The following is a 26507-nucleotide window of genomic DNA, read 5'->3' as shown; positions in this document are numbered from 1 at the left end:
CTCTGCTCTCCGGCAGGAGCCAGAAAAACGCAGAAGAGGGCAGAGTCGGGCAGGACAGTTCAAAGGCAGCGCCGAATGCCGAGTGGGGCATCTGTGCAGTGGGGTGCAAGCTCTCCCCATCATTCCCCTTCAGCTGTCCCCCGCAAAAACCTTCAGGAAGGCTCATCACGACACCCTGGGTGTTCACGATAGATTGTAGGCAAGAGCAGACGCTTGCACCTTGCTGACAGATGCCATCAGCACAGAGTGGCAGCTGCAGGCTTGCCGAGAAGGTGAACGTGAGATAGAAACGAGGGGCTAGAGAAGAGGAAGAGAAACCACGCTCTTCTCCATCTGCCAGAAATGCCTGCACCAGCTGACCCGAGCGAGCTGCAATGCATGCATGGACGTCGGGAGGAAAAAAATACAAAAGAGGCAATGACACACCTAAAAATAACCTGCCAGGGCTGACTGGGGTCCAAAAGGGCCAGAGTTTGCGCTCCCAGAGGGGGCATTTCCAACAGCTTTGGACCGCTGGCTGCCCGGGCAGGGACACCCGGCTTGCAGGGAGCAGGAGTCAGAGCAGGGACCTCATTTCTCCTTGCTGCGAGGCTTCCAGACCAGGGGCTTCCAACAGAAGATCCCAATTTTTAGAGGCAAAACAGAGAGGTACAGCTCTCTGAGCTGGTATGCAAGCTGCTATGCCCATATTCGAGTTGAGGGATTAGATGAAATGGGAGCAGGTAATGACTCCCAAGAAGAGATGCTCTGCTCGAATAGAGGCACTGGCCAAGTTACAAGCTTTCCTCTAGCTCCTACAGTGATACCAAGCAACAGGGCTTGGGAAACCACCTCCCATCATCTGCCTCTGAATGGCCACAATGTCCCATGCTCCTCCCAGAAGAAGCATCTCTGCTTCCAGTGGAAGATCTCCTACACAGGAAAGAGTAAAAGCTAAGAAGCATCACTGTAGGCTGGTCACATATGACATGCTGGATGACGGCCAGCTTTAGGTGTGGTGCTTTAGCCCTGAGAAAGGAAATTCAGAGAACCTTCCTGCCAGCACTCGCTGCTCCTAAGGTCAATGCAAAGGTGGGAGGAACACACTGCACCACAGAGATTCCAATGTCCCCAAGGGATGTCTCTACGTAGGATGAGAGTGCTCTCGTTTCACACATCAGAGGATGGCCTTTTCAGGGAAGAGGCGACCTCAGAAAGGAATCAGAGGAGGTCCAGGGCTCTGTGGGCACAAGTCACAGGTCCCTTAGGGCTCACAGGACTCCTCTTCCTGCACAGGCAGGTAACTCCCCTCCCAGGGTTTATTATAAAGCCTTTCAGTCTCAAACAGGATGGGCCATCAGCTCTCTGCTGTGGGGCAAGAGCTGTGCCTCCTAACCTGGCATTTCCTCCTCTGCTCTGCAAACAGGGAGAGCCGAGCTGCTGCTGCATTCTGCCAAGTGCTGCAAGAAGTGCGGCCATAGGGGACACCATCAGAGAAAAGGGGGGAGGAGATGATCCTTTCAGCCCCAACCCACAAAAAAAAAAAATACAAGAGCACACATGGAAAAAAGCTGAGACACCTTCAAGGGATAAGAATAACAAAAATTGCTGGGGAGAGAACAGAATCGCTGTCGCCAGAGAACCTTATGGGGGGAGCGAGCTGCCAGCCAGGATGGGCTCGGGAGCGCTGAGCCTGCGTGGGAGCTGTCAGAGTCCCAGCCCTACCTCGCGTGACGGTGAGAAGTCCCTGCAGAGGTGACAGCTCTGGCAGATGCAGCGAGCGAACAGGCGAAAAAGGGGAGAAACGAGAGAGGAGGCAATGGCGGGCGGGGAAGCGATCTTTGCAGGCAGAGCCAGGCTGCGCTCGCTTGGATTAAAAAAGGAAAAGGGAGGCAACTGGTTAAAGACCAACTTTTAAGCAGCATCCTCGCTGCCCACAGGTAGGGCAGGGCAGTTGGCAGCTCCCCTCCCTCCTTCTTTCCCTCCCTGAGACTTCCCCGCTGCAGCAGACCTAATTTCATGGGGTTTTTGCACAAGCAGCAGGGTGGAAAATGATCATCGGGAGGCAGCGCGTGGCGAAGCACCCCCAGTTCCCCAGATCCCCCTGCAAGGTGAGCGGCTCCAGCCCGGTCCCGCTGGGTCGGTACCGCAGCGAGGAAAGAGGCCACAAATGAGCTTTCCAAATCACAGCCGCGGTGCGGAGGGGGGACCCGCGCTCCCCCCATCCCCATCACCCTCCTGGATGCTGACGGGAGAGACAGCGCAGTCCTGCGTGACAGCGTGAAATTAATATGATTTTGGGGGAAGCTGGCAGTGAGTAATGAGCATCTGAAATACCTCATCTCCACCCCCTCGCCCCCTGAACTCTTTTAACCCTTCGGCTGCTAGCACGGCAGCAGGATCAAAGGGTGGGAAAAGACAGACCTGGGTTAAAGAGAACCAGAGAGGGGTCACGCAACCCACCTGACAACTGAATTTGCAGGGCAGGTTTCGGCACAAATCCCAATGGCACTGCTTGTGATCACGCCCAGCTGGCGGAGCTGCCGGCATCAGCGCTCCTAGGCTTGGAAAAGTCATCGTTGCTGCCTTTCCAAGCGAGGCTCCACAAGCAGAAGCAAAAAAAAATTGGGGGGGGCGAGGGGGGGCACTGAAGGGGGACCAAGCCTGTCCTCCAAACATCCTCGGGCAAGTCCCAGAAGGGCACCCATGAGGGGGACAGCCCAGCGTGCCCAGACCACCGATGGGCAGCCCCTCCATTAACAAGCGGGTCTGTGAGCAGCACAACAAAGGAGATGGCTTTCCCAGGGCTGGTTTTCCTGGTGTCCGAAAAAATGAGAACTTGGTCAGAAAATAGGTCCCGTCTTCAAGAGCAGCTTACGTGAACTCCTGGATGTCTAATAAGGGTCAATCCCATAACACCGCCTTCCTGGAAAGACAAGCCTTGAGAGCTTCCTCCTACACTGAATTGCACCAAGCTCTCAAATTTAAGATCTCCTCTACTCTGCCAGATGCCTGGAAGCGGTCACGATACTGCTGGGGGAGGAGGAAAGGGAAGTGAGAAGACAAATGATCAGCCCGATCTGCCTTAGCTTGGCTTCTTTAGGAAAAGCAACACGTGGGCAGGAGCACAGACAGAAAAGCTCACGGTGCCATCAGATGCAGAAGCCAACACAGGTCAAACCCCTTTGGCAAGGGGTCTGCCCCGGGGAGGTAAGAGGCTGTGCAATGAAAGGTCCTTAATTGTAACCATATTTTAAAATCCACTGGACTGGAAGAGGTAGAAATGCTGTAGCAGGCTTGAGGTTAAAAAAAAATAATAATGCAAACAGAGATGCAAATAACGGACATGGTGTCATCCTGAGGAGAAAACTGTGATTCATTAGAGGCTTGTTCAGGACCTTCTCATGAAGTGAGACTGAAAAATAGCCACACGTATATGCTAGCAAAAGACAGGAAGGTGGATGGGTCAACGTCACTGTGCGAGAACTCTAGTTAAGAAATGCAACAGAGGGAAGAATTTTAAGATCCAGAAAATAATCAACTTGATTGATCTTTGACGTAAAGGCTAAGACACAAGCTCAAAAGTGAGTCCAATGTAATTTCAACACCACAGATCCTGCAACACCCCCGGCTGCCAGCCCCCAAAGTAGCCTCAAGGGACAATTTTGAAAATGAACAAGAACTGGCTACAACATAAGGCGATAAACCCCACGTTTTTCCTTCCTTAGACACACACACACTACTACTCTTAACAATTCAGACAAAAGGAGACCTTATAACATTAATAGCACCGAGTGGGTTATTTACAGGAGACAGCAGCTCCTATAAGCTTTGTTTTTCGTTTCTTACGGAGGAGCAAAAGCCCACGTGTACGCACGCACATGCCAGTCCCACTCGGCACAGAAAAACGGCAAAAACCCCAAAGCAAAACCCCAGAGTTACATTTCAGTAAGACAAAAGCAGCCCCTTCCCCATCTCTCTCCACCTCCCTGAGCCCCTCCGTGCTGATGAGCGACGGAGTCTGTGCGTAAAAATAATTAAGTTCCATCGGGAGGTTCGGCTTGGTGCCTTGGCGAGAGATGCTTCAGCAGGAGTCAGAAGGAAGCAGCCTAGAAACTCCCTTCATTTGCATCGGACAACTGGACTGCGCAAAAGCAGGCAGCCAAAAACTCCTCGGCAGAGGTTTCGGGCGAGCAGAAAAAGAGGCCTGTGGGTATGGAGTACGTGGAGTGCAGAAGAGGGGAAAAAAACTCTATAAAATTCAAGTATTGCAATGAATATTCAAGACAGGGAAAAAAGAGGTGCTGAAAAAAAAAAAATCTTCCTTCTGCTCTTGGGGACGATCCACCTTTTAAAGCTACCCTGTCAAGATAACACAGAGTTAAACATTTCCTTATCTATGTTAAACACCTTTATGATTCAAACCGAAAAACAGCGCTGAAAACCTATTGCACTCTCCCCCGCCCCATGGCTCATTTTGGATAGTCAAATTAAAGTGGCCAGTTCTCTGAATATCAGCCCAACATCGCTGTGTTTGGGTTTCCAGCACATAAGGAAAAGGCTTGAAGAAGGACCAAAAAAAAAAAAAGTTTAATTTATGCTTTTTGAGATAGTGAAATAACTAAACCAGCCCAGCAGATCCCTGCATTCTCATCCAGAGCTCTCAACTCACGAGGCTGGTGCACATTTCTGCAGGTTGCTGCCCAGAAAAGCACCCACACCCTACGTTTCCCTGCGCACAGCTCCCGGGCACCTGCAATTTGGAGACGGGAGCATGCAGGGATTAGTAAATCCCCCGTGCTGAGCCGGGCTGTAAGGCTGCACCTGGGGTAGGCTGTGCAGGAGAACAAGGTTGTGCATGATCCAAAGGCATCGGAAGAGCAGGGAGGAGAAAATGCCACGGGCGCTGGAAAACGGGTGGAAATGGAATAGTAAAGAAACTCCATCTTCTCCTTGAAAACCGAAAATCCACTAGTGGGGCAGAACCAGGACAGAGGGGACAATCAACCGAACAGCCTCCTAACCACGCCAGAGAAAACACGTGCAACAAAGACACGTTTTTTTGCAAGCGCCTTCAAATTACACGGGCATACGTGGCCCACAGAGCGGGCGGGCGAGAGGAGCCGGGCTGCACCTGGAGCACCACGGTGGAAAGCTTCGATCCGGAGCAGCATCCTGCAGCCCCCCATGCCAGACACGCTCCTCCTCAGACGCTCAGCAGCCGAACGCACAGATCTCGCATCCTAATTAGGAAGCTGAAATCCAGCATTAACGCAAAGTGCCGCATCATCTGCTGGCATCATCGGAAGCCGCTTGCATTTACATCTCCTGAGGATGTGGCCTCAAACCAGCTCGCTGATGCTCCTTCCAATGCGTGCAGCCCTGCAGTGCTCCAGCCGTGGGTTTGGACCATGGTTTTGGGAAGGCACCTTTAAAACAGGAAGAGTCTCTATCCCTAGGGATAGACCAAAACAGGGTAAAAGCGCTGTTGGCATGGGAATCTACCCACCGCTGAAGACATCAGAGCACATACACGCACCTACGCATGCGCTCAGATGCAAACCACCATGCCATCGAGTGCCTGTAACCTCGGGGATGGCTTTGGAGAGCTCAAAGAATGGCCGGTCACATTTTTAAACCACGAGAACACGATACAGCGATCCCACTCAACACCAAACCAAACTCAGAGGCATCATTACTACTGTCAGTGCACAAATGTGTAACAAGACACGTTCCAGTTCTTGCTCCTAAAACTGTTTTTGACAGGTTTCCACCTGAACGCGTGCTTCTCAGCAAGATACACGTTCCACAGCCCTTCTGTGTGCTGGCACCAACGTCCCGATTCGCAGGGGAAGCCAGAAAGCTGGGATCCAACACCGACCCGACGGCTGGGTGCAGAGCACCCACCACTGCCAGCTGCTTCCCCGGGGTCTTTCTGCTGGTGCAGACTCATTTTTGTGCACCAGCTCGCAAGCACGGTACCCTGGGACGAGCAAAGGTGCGAGTATTGCCGGGGAGCCGGCAGCCAGTTCTGCACAAATACCTTCTGGCAGGGCACAGCACTGCTACTGAAGCATCTGAGCATTTATTTTAATACACGTATCCTACCAGTCCTTCTCAGGAGTTGTGTCTGTTCTCTGAGGCACCCAAGTTCCAATCCACAAAGGTCGTTAAGTGGGTGATCACTACTGGCCTGAGTAACACGAGCAAAGAATTGAGCAAGGTATCTGCACTGGTGTTGAACAGCGGAGGAAGATCTGCGCTTTGGCTTTTCACAGGAGGGTGCAGGACACATGGGGACATCACTCCCAGCAAGGAGCTAAGCAAGCGATTCAGCCAGGAGGAGACACCTGGCCCAGGACAGATCTGCTGATGTGGTAGGATGGCAGAAAGGACAGGCAGACCCAGGAATCACTGAGCCTGTCCCATCATCTCCAGACCAGATCTCCAGTGTGGGCTCAGCAGCTCCTGGGGCTTCTCCCCAACATTCCACCCGCCAGCTTCATCTCCCCCAGCCCACCCTAACACCGTGAGGAGGTGCTCACTGTGGCTTCTGCAGCTCCCCCCACATTCATGGGCCATCTAACTGCACGGAGACAGTATGGAGAGAAAAATTTTAAGCAGCTAAGAGGAGCAGCAATGGATTTTGAAATATTTCTAACACAACATCTAGGGGTTTAAAAGCAAAAGCATCACTTGCAGAGTAATCTGACTGTTGAGCAAGCGATGCTTGCAGCATTGTGCATCCCAGGGCTGCTTGCACTGAATATTCTAATTAATACTGCCCAGCACTTGCTTAACAAACTCACGGGTTTATGAAGGGACTAATTTTTTTTCCTCCTCTACCTTTCGGTAGCAGATTTCCACAGCTTCAACAGGGCAACGTTACTCTGGGAAGAAGAAATTGTTTCCAGCCATGTAGACTCCATTACTGGGAGAAAGGTGTGAACAGCAAGCATGTCTGGCAGACGGATTCATTATACCACTGTGTCCTTTATAATGGGAAATGAAAAGCCCATTCTGATAACTACACTTTATTATAATAGGTCAGAAGAAGTGAAAGGCATCATCTTATAAAATTAACTTCATAAAGACTGCCTTTAAAAAAAAAATCTCTGCCAGTTTATCCACTGTATCTTTCTTCAGAGATTTTTCTTCTAGCTTCTAGAAGAGACATGACTCCAAAGTCTTGTCCCACTGGCTGTCTTCACTTCCACCCTCTATCAGAGGGAATAGATCTGTTTTCTCCTAATCACTCCCAGGCAGTTGTTTTGCCAGATGCAATAAATGCCACGTCTTTGTCAAGACGAAGAAAATAGTCAGCAAAGGAGTGAAAATTAAGAGAGACACCCACCCCTGAAGGTCTTCACAAGAAGCAGCATTACTTTCCTTACAGGAAAATCAGAATACAGAGATAAACGCACCCGATAACCTGTTCTGTGCTCTGACATACCTTTCAATTGCTTCTTCTGCTAGCTGCTTCTTTAGTCAAACTCAAGTCCAGTCTCTCAACTGATAATAATTTGGTGATTTAAAAGCTTTACGCGATGTGTTTGATTGCAGTCCCTACACGTGAAAGGCAAGGGATGGCCAGTCGGACAATAAAACACCTTCCACGCTCACGGTGCTGGCACCTGATCTCGCTCTGAATTTTGAGGGTTAGTGTCTACCGCAACTAATTGGCGAAGGAGGGCTGGAAGCGATGGTCATTGCAATTTTAGGAGAATTTATAGGTACAGACCCAACGATAAGTTCTCAGAGATATTTCGCAAGGAAAAAAGGAAACGCCAGCTCCAAAACACACTACTTGAGATGCCGCTCTAATAACTGCATCCTTCAGTGGTACAAGCATCAGGTATGTCAAACTGTAGGCAGACTCTCAACAGTATCTATATCCCATTTGCTTGGGTAGAAATCTTTTAAGAAGTCTTTTTCTATATCTAATCGTTCCCCCTTTAGGGAAAATAAAACATACATCTCCTTGAAACATTATATGCCAACTGCAAAACAGCCTTATTTTTAATATTCATGAAAGTTGGTGCAGAGAGGGGGAAGGAGGATGGAGAAGGATGCTACAAAACAAACAGTTAATTGGAACTTCCAATGAAATCTGCATGGATCTAACGCGATAGATTTTAAAGGAGCCTAATTTTCTGAAATTGCCAGAGCTCCAATCGGTGTAAATGTGGCCTTTCACAGGTCTCCAATTCAGCTTGCCACATCTAGAGTTCCTTTTGAAAAAAACTGTTGCCATAAAAGCCCCCCCAGTTTGGTAGCAAAAATTAGCAGCCTTCATGGGATATCAATTCCTTTGTCTCTCCTCCCCTAACTATGGCTCTTTGGAAAGAACTAAGGACTATTTGTCTTTTGTTATTTTTCCAGGTAGTAAAGGTAAGAGTAGAATCTAATAAAGAACAAAAATGGGGGGGGGGGAAACCCACCCACAAAAGCTAAATTTTCACACCTAGCCCAAAAGCAGCCCCTGTAATTGAAAAGCATTTCTCTCTCTGAAGAAAATAACACCTATTGGGTCTCAAAAAAAAAAAAAAAATCCCCTTGGCAGCGCGAGAGAGGCCAACACCTCCAGCAGAAGACGGCAGGACACGCTCTGAACCAGCACCACACACCCCGGCAAAGCCATCGGGTCTGGTGCAGAAGGCGGGCAGCACCTATGGCTCACGGAGCCCTGCAACAAGACATTCATTTTGCAGGCAGAGGACTTTAGCTGTACAGAGAAAATTAAGCATCACCTTTCTCTAGCCCAAGAATTAGAACTCAATACCCCACAACTCCACAATTAAAAGAAATGCATTTGCTTTGAATCTCCTGCAAACTACGAGCTTGGGGATAAATCAATTTGAATTTTACACCCGCTCACGGACCTTTCCCAAGAGACTGCCTGGCCTCCTTCCACCCAGGGATCCACCTCCCCACCGGGAACGAGCAGGAGGAAACTCCTGGGGAACGTGGCTCCCCAAACCTGCTGGTGCTCATGGTGCAGAGGACACATGCAGTCACGCGATGGGAAGTCACCAACTGCTTCCAAACCCCACCGAGGTCCAACCCGGCGCAGAGCCTTTCCCCGTGGTTTGCACGGATCGCTCGAAGCAGCTGGGGAAAGGCAACAGCCCGGGAGGACGCACGCAAAACAGCCACGGTCTACCTTCGGCTGCTGTAAGATCACGAATGACGGCGCAGGGCAAGCCTAAGCATTTAACCAATGATCCATAAAGAACGATATTAAAAAGTGTAAAGACAACCAGGGCAGGATTTCCTAAACTGCCAGCGCTGAGTAGCACAGGTACAACAGCTTTCAAAATTTAGCATTCAAAAGGCTCAGCTCCCGTGTTTTGCTGTTCCAGCGTCATTAACACCTACTGCGGGTCCAGTTAAAAAGGAAGACACAGCTCCCTGACAAAGCTCAAACCATGGAAATATTTGTTTGGGGTAATATATATATACACACACACATTTGGAAATATATGCTTGGATAATGTATTTATTTGTCTGGGGTAATATATACACACACTATATATCGTGTGTGTGTGTGTTTATTAATTTATTTTTCTGCTGCCCAGGCAATGGAAAAAGACAAAAAGCAAGCGCAGAAGGAAGCAGGTTGGGAGACATCATCAGCTGCAGGGCTGGAAAGTGGCTTTTGGGTGTGTAAAACAATAGAGGAGACGTTTGCCCTGCAAAGCCTCCCACCTCCGCCGGCCCGGGGCTGCTGCCCTGCATGGCGATGCCCAGCAGTGTGGCCCGGTGGTCCCCAGCCTGGCGGTGGTCCCTTGCTGTTCCCAGGCTGGCGGTCCCCATCACGGTGGTCCCCAGCCAGCCTTTCCTGGGCAGGCTAAGAGTGCCCTCTGCAGCCCTGCCGTCCGTGCCGCCTCCGCTGCCAAGCAATTGTTTGCAATTTCAAATAAATAAATAACAAAATACAAGTAAGACAGGTTCCTAAATGCAGAAAGAGCTAAAAGCTCCAGAGCAAAGGCATCTGATTTAAAACCACGAAAAAAAAGCAATCTAGGAGGATGAAGTGTTTAGCAGCGCTCCGTCATGCCCCGTTTTAGCTGCTCTGAAGGGAAGGAGGAATGGCAGGGGTGGAGGGAGGATTGTGGGTCCCCCCCCCAAGCCATTGGCTTTTGTTTTGAGGATAAAAACCACATCTCTGAATATCCTAGGTAAATGAAACGGATGTTCACGCATCGCTCTGAGAACGCTGTCAACAGCGCACGCGGCTAGAAGCTGTGTGTTCCTTGCAATATTAATCAGACTGCTCCTCCACCCCTCCTCTCCACAGCACCAAGGTGCTAGACGAGACAGGAGGAAAAAACATACCAAACCCCCCCAGTCTCTGCTGGGTTTGTCTATCCTCGTGATCTACATCAGCCTCCCAGCTCCTTGAACTTAACCCAGGGCCCTAGAAGGCAAATAGATCCCCCTGGTTTTGTTTGCTCCAGCTTTACAAAGGTCATGTCTGTAGCCACACAGTGTTGGGTTTTAAATTCGTAGTGCCCCACGTGCAAAGAAAATTCAGCACAGCAACTTGGAAGTCCACGCTGTTTGCCCTGTTTCCGCGGGGCCTCTGAAGGCAGCACTGAAGCAAAAGCATCCAAGCTGCACAGCACGAGCAAGAAAAACCTTTTGCTCTTCTACAGTGATCTTTACGTTGTGCCTACCATCACCCTTCCAGCAACAGGTGTCCAAGAGTCAAGTCACGGTCTGCGTCGAGTTAAATCCCCAGAGCCCACCCCAAAACAGCGTTGCTACATACAGCTTTCCTCGCCACCTTACACCTTGCAAGGAAACAGCCTACGAGCCACACGGGAACCACTGTCCTTACTTGGGGTCAAGCCAGGAGAACATCACAAGCTAATAAAGAAGGTAGAATTCACCGCATATGGGGAAATGCATCATTTCCCCTGCAGCCAAGAAAAAAAATCACTGCCCCATGGCTCCTCACAAGGCAGTTTTCACCACGTGGTCTGGGGAGGTTTCAAAGGGTTAAGTGATTCCTCAGTCCGTTTGGAAAGAAACACCACAGCCCTGACCGGACGAAAGCACCAGTCTTCTGCTTAGACAGGCCCACACAGAAAAGCCACCTCCTAACACAGTATTCACCGTGCCCTGCAGATGTGAGCTATCACCCTTATTGTGGGAAAAACTGATGGGCAGAACTGGACACCGATTCCCCCAAATTCCTTCTGCAAGCCAGCAGCAGAGCAGGGACCATGGCCTGGGTCAACGAGCAAAAGAGTCTCATCCTGGGAGCGGAAAAGATGTATTTAACAAAGTTTCACCTCTTTTCCGGGATGCATTACAAGGTTTAACGAGTCACTGCACAAAAGGCCGAGGATACAAAGAAAACAGAGATCAGCCAGCGCACAGAAGAATGCGGGCTGGGATCTTAAAATCCCTATTCATCGCTCAGCACCGTCCCGGGCAGGTCTCACGGCTGACAAGGTGTAATACCCTCTCCAGCCGTGGCACAGTCAGGACAGTCCTGCACCCTTACGGACACAGGGCTGCCAACCACAGGGCAACACCCCACCGAGGCACACGCAGCAAAACACTCATGGAAGGCAAAGCAAGATGTAAGTGCTCCCTCCATGACGAGAAGGAGCTACACCATCACGCGGGCAAGACAGATGGAGGAGGGAGCCAGCCCCAGCTAAAACCTTTCACACCAGCTGTCTGCAGCGGCTCTCGGTGCTCCTCGCCAGCCAGGTGTGCCGAGCATCAGGAAAACTGCTGCACGCCTTTCAGGCAAGAGGGAAAAAAAAAAAAAAAAAAAAGATATCCAATGCTACGTGGTTTGTTGGACATGCAGGTCGATCTCCAAGCTCGGCGGATGTCTGCTACACGGTGACAGGCCACCAGGCTCCGACAGCTCCCGGTGGCTCTGGCCTATGTGATCTGTGTCACCGGCAGAATTTCTATACTCCTATAACCTGCTGAGCCATTGGTGTTTACATCAGTAAAAGGCTCGTTTACTTCCACGAAGAAAACAAAACTCACAATATTTACAACCAGATAGCAAGATCCCCTACGAAAATCATCCCAGTTCCAGCCTGGAGCACTCCACAGACCCGACAGAAAGCACTTTCCTACCTGAAGAGTTCCCTGATTTCCCTGACGGTGGCCTGGAACGGGATGTTTCGGACCAAGATCTTGGAATTCTTCTGCTTCTTGACGGTTTGTTTCTTTCGGGACAATTTCACAGCGGGCCTGTGAAGTCAACAGAAGGGGCAGGTAAGGACCACTGCGCAGCAAAACACCCAGCACATTCCGGCTCCTTCAAAATTGGGAATGCAGAAAAACTAGCTGGCTAACTCACATCGACATCCTCGCTGGCATCTTACTGGCGACAACCGAGAAAGAATGAACTTAAGTGATTTAAATCCTACGTCCGAAAATCCAAGTTTCCAGCTTGCTGATTGCAGCCTCAGTTGAGGTCAGGCAGCAGGCCTGCACTCAGATTTGTCACTAACTTTTATTTTGACATCAAGTCTTGTCCATTCAATTCTCAGGAGAACGTACTATTTGATATATTAAAAAAAAAAAAAAAAGCTTAACATAAGCTATTTTTGATTCTTTTTCTTACTGGCAAATAGCAAATGAAATTTTTAAATAAATCATGAATTTTTATTTTTTACTTCAGCATTGTATTGTATTTGAATAAGATAAGAATTGACCTAATACAAAACACAGCAGCTTATTTCATAAAGCAAAGCATTCCGTGCCGTAGGTTGGATACCTACAGAAGGGATTTCGAAAATCAAAATGTATTTCAATTCTTTAACAAACCAAGTGCATACAGGGAGCTGTCAGACTCCCCAGACTCTCCTGGTCCCCAGGGACCAGATTTTCAAACAAATTTTGGCATTTCAGAGACACCTCCTTCCAGTAGGGTTTCCAAAGTGTCTAAAGGACAGTTTTTAGGTGCCAACACTCATCTTCAAACATCTGGATTAAGATTCTGCGCCGAATAAAAACTAGGAAGGAAACCCTAAAAAAGCAGGACTCGAACTCCAAGTAAACTCATCCACAAGTTACTATCTCCTCTGCACCGACAGCCCCAAAAAAAGAAGTTAAATCCAAATTTCTTTTCAAGTAAGAAAAAACCAACCCTGTATTTGTCTTGATTTGATCAGAATTGGCAGCAGAACACTATTTTTAAGCCGCTGTTCTTCCTGACGAACTAGGGTAAAAGATTTCATTACCCAGAGAATATTTGTCTTCAAGAACTCTTTAAACCCACCGGAACTCGGGCTATCAGTTGATTTTGCAATGCTGACCACCTGTCACCAAAGCAGAGGTTTTAGAGGAGCCTTTTCCTTGAGTGTGGAAGAAAACTCAAGTGCCTGGTTCACACTTTGGGCTCATTTTTGGGCTCCCACCACACTGCATGCTGCTTAGGGATTTTAACTGGAAACGGGAGACAGCTTTACCTGACAGCTCTCTCTGAGATTTTCACTTCCAGCTTATGGCCATCTACAGAAAAGCCCTAGAAGTTAAAATAAAGAAACAACAACAAAAAAAAATCAAAGTTACAACAGCTTCCAAGCTTCCAGGACATAAGCACAGCATTTCACATCTCGCTCTTTCCCATATATTCCTCCCCTTCTCCCTGCCAAAGTTTTTCTCTGTTGACCACCACTCATGCGAGGCAAAGCTTCCGATACGAGGTCGGAGACAGCTTGACTGACTGAAGCAGCAGCCAATATCCCTGATCTAGTTGTCCATCAACCTCAGCTCTGCCACTAAACTGGCAAAGACGAGTCACTTCACTGCCCTGGGCTACGGTTTCCTCTCCCTCCAGACTGCAAACTCTTCAAGGCAGTGACCGTCTTACTCTTAATTCTGGAACGAGCCAAGGATGTCTCATTGGCCATCAGTAGCCAAGAAAGTTCTCTGTCTCTCGCTTCTTGTGCCTCAAAGAACTTCCCATAGTTCAGCACTGAAAACAAGCAGCCTCTTGCCTTTCCAGCCCCGACAGGGCACACGATATGTGAAGGTACTACGGGAGCCCTGCTACCTGCTCTCTCCACTAAATACCCATTTTCCTGATTTCTCTCTTCCCCAGGATTCTGTCTTTCAAAAGGATGGAGAACACACGCTTACTCGAAGGCTACCTAGGCTGTGGAATGTGAAATAACCGCCAGTTGAAGGTGGGACTTGTGGACTGTGGTCACTGAGCATGCACAGATTATGCAGAGTAATTCCTTCACATCTGCCTAGAAAGCGATGACGCCAGTTGTCTGGCCTGCACCACTCCGGCAGCGTGGACCAAACACTTGGCTGTTGTCCTGGCAGCAGAGGGAATGATTTATTCCTTCGGAGTGCAGCAAAACCCTGTGGCACGTGCCATGGGGAAGGCAGGAGGCTACAAGAACCTGAAGCAATGGCAGAGTCACAGAGGGTAAAGCCAAACTCTGCAGCACTAAATACTAAGCAATATTTATTCTCATTATGAGGAGGGGCCTGGGTGTCCATCACCTCTGGAAAGGGAACCTTGCAGAATAAAGCCATTAAATTTCAATCATTGCACATCTTCTTACCACCTCCGTATCAGATCAGGGCTAAGAAACACTCTTCTGCATGAGGTCTCGTCCCTTTGCACACCCTCTTTCCTCACAAACCTGGCCCGTTTTAGAGGCTTCTCCATCTGCACAGAGTAACTCACAGCACTGACATCCTCGGCTACGGTTTGAGCCTCACAGTTCATCCAAGCCTTTGCCCACCACCTCTGGAAGAAATCTGGACCGACAATGTCTAACTTACCTGGAGCCTGCGCAGGGCTTTCTGGGCGCTCTCTGGCTTCTTGTACTCCACAAATCCAAAGCCCATTGAAAGCAAAGTGCCTGTCAGAAGAAAAAGGGGACTCGTTAAGCTAGCGGAAAACAGCGATAATATTAAACAGAAGACTTAAAAACCAATCACAAGCAAGTGCTGATTGCCAAAATTGGGGGGTGACAAAACCCAATACCCCAGGCAAAGGGGGAGCCTGCCCTTGCCCTGACTCTGACACTCCTCATGAGCACCCCTCACTGACTTGTTTTGAGCAAGCCGTCGCTCTAGAATGGCTTGGTTTGGTGCTGATGTCAAAGAGGAGATAACCAACACTGCATGCGAAACAGATTTTTTTGCTTTGCATAATTTCAGTGCAACCTCCTTAAATAAAACACTAAGTCCTACAAAACAACTGCTGGTCACAGTCGGGGTAAACGATCTCATCATGGATACACAAACATTTGTTTACACACAGGAGTGAAATCAGACCTTCCTTTGGAAAATTTGCCAACTACCCAGAAACGGGTGTGACTTTTGTTGCAGCACAGCAATATGCAGGTTGCAGTTTGGTCCCCAGAGGAGATGCTTCTAACCTGCAAGCCCTTCAGAAATTCATTTTGGCCCCACGCTTGACAGTCAGTTACCGACCACTGCTGGGAGCCGAGCATTTGAGATCTCCATGTGCTGTATTCCCCATCACCACCAAGTGCAAGCCCTGCGTTTCATTTGAGACACAAAACGCCTTGGAGGTCTGCAAGGCAGAAAAGGAGCAACCACTTCTATAAACCTGGGTGGGCAGCTGCTGGTTCCACGCCAAAGGAGGAGACATCTATTCCACACCATACAAGAGCCATAATTAAGGCAGAGCAAGGAAAGGAAAAATCCACAACCAAAAACATAACGCCCAGTTTCCAACTTCAAAACCTCAATGGCAGCAGGCTATAGAGACATCCCACAGCGACAGAAGGGGATCGCTTTGGTAGGTGGTATGAGATCAGCCGAGGCTCAGATGTTGTTGTCTGGTCATGAGCACGCCTGCAGCCAGACACCCGAGCAGTACCGAAGAGTTCGCTTTATTTTTCTTTCAGTGGGTCTGAGTTTTTGAGCATCTGTGGTGGGTTGACCCTGGCTCTGGTGGGCTGGGGGCCAGGTGCCCACCAGAGCCACTCTATCCCTCCCCTCATTCACTAGACAGGGGAGAAAAAGCACAACAAAAAGCTTATGGGTCGAGATAAGGACAGGGAGAGAAGCCCTGTAAGGCAAAATCCTGCAAAGGACTGCAACTCCCTAGCCTAAAATCCAGAAAGACCCAGCCCAAAATCTGGAAAAAAGACCCAGCTCATTTAGCTAGCATTTGCCTTAGGCAAACTCTTCCCTGCCCAACCGCCCAGAAAGCGAGCGCAGTCGCTGAAACAGGCATAACCACTCGTCACCGCAGCCTGCTGGGTTCGAATCTGGCAGGCAGAAGGCAAATGAAGCCCACAGAGCGCAGTATTCAGCCCCGCATCCTTGAAGATCCCGGATAAAGCATGTCGCGAACAGGTTTAATCATCGCAGGGCACCGGTTCCTTTCAACTTGCATCCTGCTCTCTTCTGCAATCCTGAAGGAGTTGGCTTCTCTATCCTAAGCTCAAGAGAAGGCCACATCTCCACAAATCCCACAATTGAGCTTAACCTTCTAGACTGAACCTGGGGGTATTTTTGGTTGCTGCTTTCAGCCATTTCAACAGGCACACTTCTAGAAATAACAAGGATTTCACCAACGAGAACACAAATGCTCAGCCAGATGAATGCTAAAGCAATGCCACACCTGAGCCCTCAGCAACCAGCCGAGGGAAGGAATTGAACAGCAACATCTAGAGTACCTGCTTTGTCTTTCTTCTTGGATATTGTGCAGCTCTTCACAGCTCCCACTTTGGAGAACGTCTGCAAGGAATTTGGACACGTGATTCAGTTCCCTTTGTCACAGGCTTACAACTCAACTCGAGTGACAACATGGCCCTCTTCCAGAGCCAGGAGCGCACGCTGGCAAGCCCACCTCCCCCCAACGCACACCTGACAAGCAGTCAGTGCAGCTGTGTCTTATAAAATTATTTCTGTACAAATACACACACACCCCCCCCCACCCCGAGACTCTTAAAGAAATCAATACACGCGTTCCCAGAAATCCTCCACCACCGCGGATTACTGTAGTAGTGGGGGCTGCAGGGTAGCAGGGGGTGCCCTACAGTGACAAGCCATCTATTCAACTCCTTCATACAACTGCAGCCAGAAGGCAGAAAAAGAAGAGGAGACAAGCCCCAGTCCTCCTCTGAAATTATATTTGTCCCCAAACCCAACTAGACCAGGGCGTCTGCTAGTACCACAGTCCCAAGGTGGAGGAGCACAGATCCAGGGTGGACTGACATTGCGCCAACATTTTTGGGCCATGAAATGTGGCTTTTCACACGGCTACAAGAAGTGGAACTCCCAGTTGCTTCTCCCTATTTTGCTATTAATATCCCACATGGCTTTAGAAATGCTACACTCTCTCCCAGGTGTTTTGCTGAGGTAAAGCACAGACGGCTCAATGTTGGTAGAAGCTTAGAGGAAAAGCACATCTCAGTGAAACCATCATTTATTTCTTCATTGCTGTAACACACAAAGCAGTATCACAGCTGTGCAAGTGCTTGTCCCAAGCAGAAGCATCACAGAAAGCACAGGAAATCTTCAAAGATTTCCTACTGCCTCCACCTGTCCCGAGGTGGAATTAAACCCTATCAAAACTGTTTCAGATACGTTTGTCTTAACTGATGCCTGAAACCCCAAAGCAGAGTTTCCCAGTCCCAGTACAATCCCATCTCCTGTTAGGTCATACTAGCTGCAATTTATCTCCTTTAAGCACTTTATCCTCAGCCCAACAGAGGCGGAGAACATCTTGCCCTTCGCCTTCTGCAGCAGAGTAGAGCCCTTTCTTCTAGCCCATGCTGGGAGTGGGAACTTCACTCCACCAGACATCTCAGTTTGGTCCTCAGCCACACACTCAACCCCCTCCCGCTCCATTCGAGCAAAACCCAGTCCCCCCTCCACACTTATGGCTCACCTCCTTCAGTGTGTCTTCTGTGGTGGCAAAGTTCAGGTTTTTGATGAACAAGGTACACCCGGGAATGCTTTCTTCTTCCTCCTCCTCCTCTTCTTCCTCCTCCTCCTCTTCCTGTGCTGCTGTTTCCTCTGAGCCCTTTACAGCTGTGTCAGTGTCATCATCTGAAACAAAAATAAGCCCAACTTTGTAAGATATAACGAAGCCAATTTTGAAGGAGTATGTCCACTACTCCAGCTAATAGTTACTACTCCAGCAGGAACAGGCCAAATCTCTGTTGGCTTTTTGTGGGTGGACGTAGACTGAAGAAAGCTCAACACTCGGTATATGAGCACGTCCTCACGAAAACTAAAATATCGCCTATTCTTTGAGTGTAGAAACTCCACAAACCTGCTTCCCCAGCACTCAGACACCCTCACATCAAACCTAGCCAGACACCTGCTGAACTAGTCAAAGAGGCTCCAAACTTCCTTGAGCACCCTTCCGCACTGCTCTGAAACCTCACCTCTTGCCAATACGTACCCACAAGATGTGAAATAACATCCCTGTCAGCATGTGAAGGAATATGGTCCGTAAAGCCCAAACACGTGCTGAAGGGCAATGAAGAACTGCACCCAGCACAGAGGCTGTGGTCTTCAAGGGCTTCACTATAGCATTAACACTTCCAGAGCCATGGGTTTACACTCCGTGACTCACAAACCTCACTCGGGTCAACAGCAACGCACACTATTTTGTACAAATCTTGCTTTGGGGATTCTGCAAAGACAAATCCGTAAAAAGAAAACCAAGTAATCAAGCTGCAATTCAGCAGTCAGCGCAACAGCTTCCTCTGGGGCACCCAAGCCCCACGATGGAGCTGCGAGGTTAACAGAAACCTGGATACCGTACAGCTGATCAATGGGCAAGTCTGCTAGTATTTGCGGTTGGTCTTAGCCAGGAGGGAAGCTTTGGCAACTCCATTTTGACTCTCTCCATCCATCCATTTCCCTCTCTTCCCGATTTCTAAAATGGCTTACTAATTTCTACTGTACTTAACGCAATGAAGAGGCCTCAAAGCTACTGAGCACATGCGACAGGGGAGAGGAGAGACCTGCGAGAGCCTCGCTGAAATGGAGACTGCAGTGGGACGAGGCCTTTATTAGACATCAAGAATACACACAAGCTCACGCTCTCTCACTCTCTCTCATCCACCGACTTACCAACTCCTTCCCTCACTAGGCCACTTGTCTTTTAGAGCAGCTTCAACCCCTGCAGCACAGCGGATCCTGTGCTCAGAAGGGGTAAACTACACATCTCCCTTTGGCATTAACACCTCCCTCGGAGATTTTTCTAGGTTTATTTCTCCCTCATTTCATATGAGGAGAACCTGCACTGGACCAGGGGTGCGCAAAGACCATTATCAGCCCCGAGCAGCCTTCTAGGAGCTCCTGCACTTAAAGCCCTTTATCTCCAGGTGAGGGTCTCTGTTACGGGGAGATAAAGCGGCCCTCCAGCCCTTCCAGCCTTCCCCTGTGACCCAGGCACAGCACGGCAGCACAGGAAGAGGCTTTTCATCAGCTTTTCTCCCCCTTCCCAAAAACTCACAGTCCTGAAATACCTTCTAGCAAAACAAACCTAATAAAGCCACTCTTCTTTGGCGTCCTGTTTTTCTTTTTTAAAAGGATCTTGAAACGTTTTAAGTATATAGGCAAGATGTAATTTTTACAGCCCCTGGGGTGGGGAGAAAGAGGTTATACTCAGGGAGGGAAGGTCATGTCCTTGCAGTGGGAAATCACCCAAAGCATACAGCAGGGTCTGACACAAAAGCACAGGAGAAACACGCACAGGGACCCACAACCTGTCACCAGCAAGGTGACCCTAAGGGCTGTGCAGACGACTTTGTGAGGCCGGTTCCATCCCCAAAGGGTCAGGAATATCGGCACTGCTACTTTGCACGTGAAGGAGTGGCAAAACAACCAGATACACCTCCGTCCCAAAGTCAAAGCTCTTACCAGGTACCAGCCTTGCTTTGCCCTCCTTTTCTGCAGCCTGAGAGGTTTTTTTCTGAGGGGCTGGGCTGAAGAAGACACCCATTGGAGCCCATTCCAGATACAACGGCACAGAATGAAACTGTAAAGAAAACACAGGAGAGACATGAAGAGTGGAGGGCAAGGCCTGGAGAAAAAACTCTGCTCTCAGCTTTATTTTCCTCTCACTCTGTAATGGAAAACAGCAGTAGAAAAGCTGAGCAAGTTTTCCAGCTGGCTAAACTCCCTTTCACTGAAGCAAAGTCTGTATGCAGCCTCACATGGGACCACAGTCCACCACGTACCGCGCTCCTGTATTGTAAAAGGTGAAAGAAACTCTCTCCAGGCCATCAAGGCTTTTCTAGATGTGCATAGTCCCCTCCTCCAGCTGTCTTCTGCAAGTGGGGAGTCCTGCACAAGGATGCACTGGGCATCTCCCTAAATCCAAGGGAGAGAGAGCAACAGCAGTGGCTCTGGGATAACTCACTTCCCTCAAAAGCCCTCTGCCCCTCACACTTGTAGCAAGCGCTCCTTTCTGCGGCTTCACAACTAGCCAAGATCCGCACTCTCCGGGCAGCTGCCTACCCCTCGCCACGCTCACCTTGGAGTAGGCCAGCCTGGTGAAGGCCTGCTTGGCCTCGGTTGGCTCCAGGAACTCCACGATGGCCGTGATACCTCCTTCTGGCAGCAGCACCCGGCCCAGGCTGCCGTGTTTGCCAAAGACATCCTCCAGCTCCGCTACGCTCGTGCCGGCAGGGAGGTTCTTTACCAGGATCACCGTTTTACTCCGCTCACCAGCAGCCTGCCACGTTCAGTGGGAGAAGAAAGGGGAGATCGGATTTAAAAAAGCACAACCTGGGACGTTACTAACTGAAGATTTCAGATCCAACTTGCCGTGCTCTCTCACTCCATGTCACCCCTTTCCAGAATCCAAGAGGACCAACAGCCATTTAGAAAACACTTCCTAGAAGATCCACACCCCAGTACAACCTTCCTGTTCCACAAATGCTCATGTTTGGAGGTTTCAGTTCCGGATTCACCCTGGTATAGACACAGGGCTCTTTCCCTGCCTACAGCAAGCTGCCCATCATATCATAAGCCATCATACTACGTATTTCAGCCATCCCACGGACAGCTACATTTTCAAATGGACAGAACATTTCCTAACCCATGTAAGGGTTCAATCCTGCAAGATGCTGAGGATTTAATTACTAATTTCAAAGAGAGAGCTGAGGACGATAGGACTGGGCCATCACATGGAAGAGGTAGGTCCACATCGCTGCCTTCAGCTGGGCATCTCACCTGGCTGAAGGAATCCAGGCTGACTCCGTTTTCGATGAGGAACCGGCGAATTTCCTGGACCAGCTCGGTTTCTCCCAGAGCAACCCTCACTGCCACACTGTCTTTACTCTCCTGCAGGCAAGAACATCAGTTGACAACGTGACAAAGCTCAAAACAGGGAAGCAAAGAGCCTGATCCAGGAAGGTGCCGGGCACCTGTTTTTCCTGCTGCACTCATAAGCAGATGCAAAGGGAATTTGGCAGAGAGCTTGAAGGTAAAATGCTTCAGCTCCTCTGAAGCTGCTACGAGTTTTGCTGTTGGAGTCAGAACGCTTCCCAAGGCAAAACAAAGTTTCCAGGAAGGACGTGAGCTTTAGGGTGCAAATTCCCAACCACTAGTTATGTAGAAATGCAAAATTCAGTCAGAGAAAAGCAGACTAGGCATGAGAGCTGGGAGCGTGACTTTGTCTTCCAGTGACAAAGGGATTGTTACGCTCAGATCCCACAGAAAGGCTACAGCATCACTGATCTCTCAGCCTCTGTGGTGCTTGTGGATACACAGAGGCTTTTGTTGCACAAAAAATACAGGCAGGCCCTGGACACAAGAAAACAGGTAGGAAAATGATCTCCTGTGCCAGCTGATCAACAACACAACTCACGTGATCCAACACTTGGCTTTTGGAAGCATTGTACTTCTGAGCAATGGCATCGGCCACAGCATTTGTCCCCACAAACAACGTGTTCCAGTTGTGAGAGCTGGAAAGAGAAAGAAGAGCCAGGTCACACAGTCCCATCTTCCACTGGTGTCTCTCTATCCAATGGTCCTGGGAAAAAAACAGCTCTGAATGCCACCATTAGCAGCCAGGATGAAAAGCTAGAGGGAAAGAAGGACAGAAGATCCTTAGAGACGGGTCAGGATGAGGGAGGCACGACTGGAGAGGCAACAGAAGGGCAGCTGTGCAGGCAGCTTTGCTCTTCTTCCCTACAGGTCACTGGCCATAGGTCTGCAGTTACAGCTGGAAGTTCAGATGAACACGGTTTTTTCAACCAGTTTCCTAAACACACAAAGCCCGTGCGAGTAAGGTTGCATTCCTTTCCCTTCAAGCTGGAAAGTATCAGCCACTTTCAAACTAATTTGTCACACAAAGATAGAGTTCCTACAAGTTTTCTAAATGCAGGCGGCCAAGTAAAGGAGAAAGACCCAACTGATCTGAAATCGCTACGCTAAAGAATTGCAGCATCAGACCAACTTTTACTAGGCATCAGAGAAATAAACTCATACACAAAGCCAGTGAAAACCATGTTTCTCTCAAATGCTGCTCACTGAACTACCAGAGCTACTTGGACAGAGGTATCAAGTAAGTAAAAGGAAACAGAGAGCTGCACAGCAAATGCTTTATTGACTTTGCTGTATAGATAACCAAAGACCCCACAGGCATTCCCGCCACTTGGGAACTGGGCAGGTTGTGTTGTCTTGCCCCGCTACAAGACACCTCCGTACCTGGCGCTGTTGGCTTTGTCCTTGGCCTCCTTCTGCTTTTTGTAGGAGGAAGACTCTCCCGCATCTGCATCTTCGATTTTTTCCTTTTTGATTGTGGATGGTAAAAGATGCATCATTCGCCCCTACAAGGAAGGAAGGAAGGAAGGAAGGAAGAAGAGGTCCAGCAGCTCTGAAATAACCCACAGAAGCTCATGAACTGAGCAGAGTAGAGGAAATTTTCTGGCACCTTCCCTAGTCAAGCAGCCTAGGTGGAAGGAGGGAACCTTCCTTCCCAAAGGAGACATAATTGCAAGTCAGAATAGTCACACAATGTGAGACAGAGACTCCAATCTCCTTCCTCCACCTCTAGCTCAGATGTTGGTACCTGTGAGGCTGTTCAAACCAGGCTGCTCTACCGAAAGCAGCTGTGTTCCCATACAGCAAGGCAGAAGGGACTCAACCTTTTCAGCAAAGCACAGAAGCAAACATTTGGCCACATTACTAACAAATATTCCCATCAGCTGCAGTCCAACAGCACAGAAAAAACATCAGTCACCGTACCTGGAACACTTGCCCATCCATTTCTGCATAGGCCTTCACTGCGTGCTCGGGAATCATATACGTGATGAAAGCAAATCCTTTGGGTTTCTTGGTCAGTCTGTCTATAGGGAAATGGATCTCCGAGACGGGTCCTGCAAAAGGCAAGGCCTTTCCGTGAGAGGTGCCCTCGCACAGCCATCACGCACCCTGAACTGGCACCTCCTGGTCAAAGCCAGGGAGGGCAGAGCAGCTCTCGATATTGCGGAGGGCGTGCGGCGAGCTGCCAGCCTGGGTGAGGAGCTGCTGGCTGCAGAATGACAAGGCAGGCCCAGCAAAAGCACCCCAAGTCCCACTGTGCACCGTGTGGCAGCTCACAGGGCTTTGACACACAACAGGCAAGCTCTGAGCAGCTGCATTTGCCTTCAGTCAGGAACAAAGATTTCCACAACCTAACCTTCTCTCCCACCCCAGAACACTCTAATGCCAAGACAACCCTAAATTTGTTCAACTTTGAGCTAGAAAAGGGAAGCTTCGAGCTTCCACCTGACATGCCAAACGTGAACATGAATTTGGGGCGTATCTCAGAGATTCAGAAATCTCCTGCGTGATCAGTATCTCACGCAGCAGGTACTTTTGGTTATCTTCCCCTCATCCCGCTATGACTCAGAGCCTACACTGACCGGCAAGAGCTTTCACCGTCGCATCAGAGATGCAGTAAGAGGGACGAGGAGAGATGCACACAGCAGCACACGCTTTGAGCAAAGGAGCACGGAGCCAGCACCAGTTTCAAAGCCAAGCAGCCGCACGCTACCGCACCAGGCAGCAAAGACGATGGGAGTCGGTCCATGTTCGAGAGGCGTGGGACACGGAGCTTTGTCCATTCACACCCAGCAAGAAAACCTCTGTGCACACGAAGGAAAGACATAGTCCTGCAAGTCCCAGTCCCACAAATACTTACCGTACTTGGAAAAGATCTTCTCCAAGTCCTCCTCAGTGCTAGTAAAGGGAAGATTCCTGACAAAGAGTCTCCCCGATTCAGACAAGTCCTCTTCTTCCTCATCGTCCCTCTTCCTTCTTTGCCACGGCTGGTTATCAGGTTTTGCTGTAACTGTTTCTTTTGGAGTACTCCCACATCGGAATACCTCAACGCATCGTCCACCTAATCCAGAAACACACACAGAAGCACATCGTTTGCTTACCAAGGCCACAGGCAATTGATATCAACGTGCAAAGGGCCCGGGCTTACAGCAGTGACACAAGCAATTGCAATTCAACAAGCTTTGAGCAGAACTCTGCCTGATATAAAACAAAAAGAGGAGATGAGGGCTGCAAGAGATCAGTCTTCATAAAAACCAGGATAACGTTTGCTAGACAAGTCCACAGTCTCCCTTCCTTTCAGCGAGCTCCAACCTTTCCGCCTGTGCCAACCTAGTCCACAGGCTTCCAAAGTGGATATTCCCATTTTGCATAGGATTTTTGCAGATACAATTCTAGTAGTCCAGCTAAGGACTAGGCCAAGAATGGGTTTCAGACACAGGCTTACAAACTAATTTGTACAAACTCCCTACACTATCCCAATCAGATTTAAACAATATCATTTTTATATCAAGAGCAAGATACACTTGAAGCACGACAAAAACCAAGGGCCAAAGAGCAACAGGCACAGCTCAGTCACTTGCCAATTCTTTGCTGCTCCCGACACGGAAATCTGGTTAATCCCGTGTTAGCTGAGCAGAAGAAACCACCCCCACCATCTGCCTAGAAAAAACCTAAAAGAACAGGAGATACTTCCGCAGCGAACGCTTCAGCAGCTGAGCACTCTGCCGTTAACATCAGCCAGAACAAGAAGGAACAAACAGCCCTTACCTATGTATTCTTTTTTTCGCTTCAAGGCCCTTTGCACTTCTGCTTCACTCTTCAAGTCAACAAAGATATAACCTTGGAGGAAGGAAAGGCTCAACTGAGCATCATGTGGGGAACACACAACCACTAATTGGCTAATTAATGGTGAATTGGACTTTCTTTAATATGGATTCCTATAGATAAAGCATTTTGCTCCCATTCAAGTTTCAATCCAGCCTGAAAATGGCCATGGCAGACTGGAAGTCTGCCTTTTAAAACCTCATTTCTACATGCAAACCAAAGCAGCCCGATTTAACAGCTGAAGGAGGCTTTCACAGGTGTCTCCAAGAGCAAATAAAAGATGCATCTGCTGTTAGGCTATGAAAGGAAAACAGCATATAGCCAAGTTCCCTGTCAGCTCTGAGGACCTGCTCCTTCAGCCTGTCAGGAGACCCACCTCGGCTGAAGACTGCTCTGCAGCCAATATGCACAGGTCAGCAAAGTCCCTGGGCACTGCTGCAGGTGAACCTGGGGAAGAAAGCTTTCCTTGGCATGGTTTGGGATGGTTAGGGAAGTTCTGGAGGCAGATCAAAGGAAAGGCTCCTGCTGCTGCTCCTAAGGGAGCACAGCCAACATTCCTCTGCCCACGGCATCCTACGGACAGCAACTAGGGCAGGTGAGCTGCAAAGTCACAGAAAGGTCTGGAACAATCGGGACATGAGCCAGCAATTTGGAACTGCAGATGAAAAGAGCAGAGGGGTGATTGAGAGGTCCTCTGACTCACAGATCCAACCTCCCTTCCACACATACCTGCATTTTTCCCCTGGGCACTTTTTCCTATCCGGATTGCCACTGGCTTCAGAGGCAAGAAGAATTCCCGAATCTTTTGCTACAGGAAGAATTATAATTGTTTAAATAAGTTCTCAGATAGAGGAAGCAGCAAGTTTCAGATTTACAGTTTTTTTACATATGCTGTAAAAACACTACACGCACCACAACATCTCTGCACAAAGCCAGTTCGAAAGTTTTCCCGACCGCCCATACAACCCTCAAAACAGCTCCAGAAGTGAAGACAGAAACCTCTGCAAAGATCACGCTGAGTTACACACTGAAGACACCCCCAAGCCTCCGTTCCCAGCTTTGTAACAAAGCTTACCTCCGTGATGTTCAAGGGGGCACCACGAAGTTTCACCGTGTGTGGTGTGCTGGCTTGCACTGAGCTGTCTTGGGTCTGGACAGAAGCCGGGACAGGGGGGGAGAAAAAACATAGAGTGAAAAACAGCAAAAGTCACAGCACAACAAGCTGGTCTTGCGCAACAAGCAGAGAATCTTGCAACTGCATCAGCCTGGGCAGGAGGGCGCAAGGTTTGGCTGGGATAGTTAAACCCAGTTGCTAAAAACTGAGTTCTGCAGAACAGTGTTTTCTGCAGAGAGAGAAGGACACAGGAAAAACAGAAAAGCCTCAGAAAAGGGCACGAGCAGCACCTGTTTGGAGGCCCTGTCTCGGC

General features: G+C 49.2%; 1 protein-coding gene across 1 annotated transcript in view; it reads right to left on the bottom strand.

Annotated features, from left to right (window-relative positions):
* RBM19 (RNA binding motif protein 19) overlaps positions 1-26507 on the bottom strand; it is a 68965-nt gene that overhangs the window by 38043 nt on the left and 4415 nt on the right. The window contains exons 7-21 of the mRNA XM_054844652.1: positions 26156-26230; positions 25810-25888; positions 25024-25095; positions 24116-24316; positions 23179-23309; positions 22639-22760; positions 21797-21893; positions 21160-21270; positions 20459-20659; positions 19843-19960; positions 17855-18015; positions 16638-16698; positions 14764-14843; positions 13431-13486; positions 12091-12207 (exon numbers count right to left, since the gene is read on the bottom strand). Of these exons, the coding sequence (XP_054700627.1) occupies positions 12091-12207; positions 13431-13486; positions 14764-14843; positions 16638-16698; positions 17855-18015; positions 19843-19960; positions 20459-20659; positions 21160-21270; positions 21797-21893; positions 22639-22760; positions 23179-23309; positions 24116-24316; positions 25024-25095; positions 25810-25888; positions 26156-26230 (1682 nt within the window). The remainder of the gene's footprint in view (positions 1-12090; positions 12208-13430; positions 13487-14763; positions 14844-16637; positions 16699-17854; positions 18016-19842; positions 19961-20458; positions 20660-21159; positions 21271-21796; positions 21894-22638; positions 22761-23178; positions 23310-24115; positions 24317-25023; positions 25096-25809; positions 25889-26155; positions 26231-26507) is intronic.

Source organism: Grus americana, chromosome 16, assembly GCF_028858705.1.
Source record: "Grus americana isolate bGruAme1 chromosome 16, bGruAme1.mat, whole genome shotgun sequence".
In the NCBI taxonomy this organism is placed as follows: Eukaryota; Metazoa; Chordata; class Aves; order Gruiformes; family Gruidae; genus Grus; species Grus americana.
This window is presented reverse-complemented; position numbering and strand designations above follow the sequence as displayed.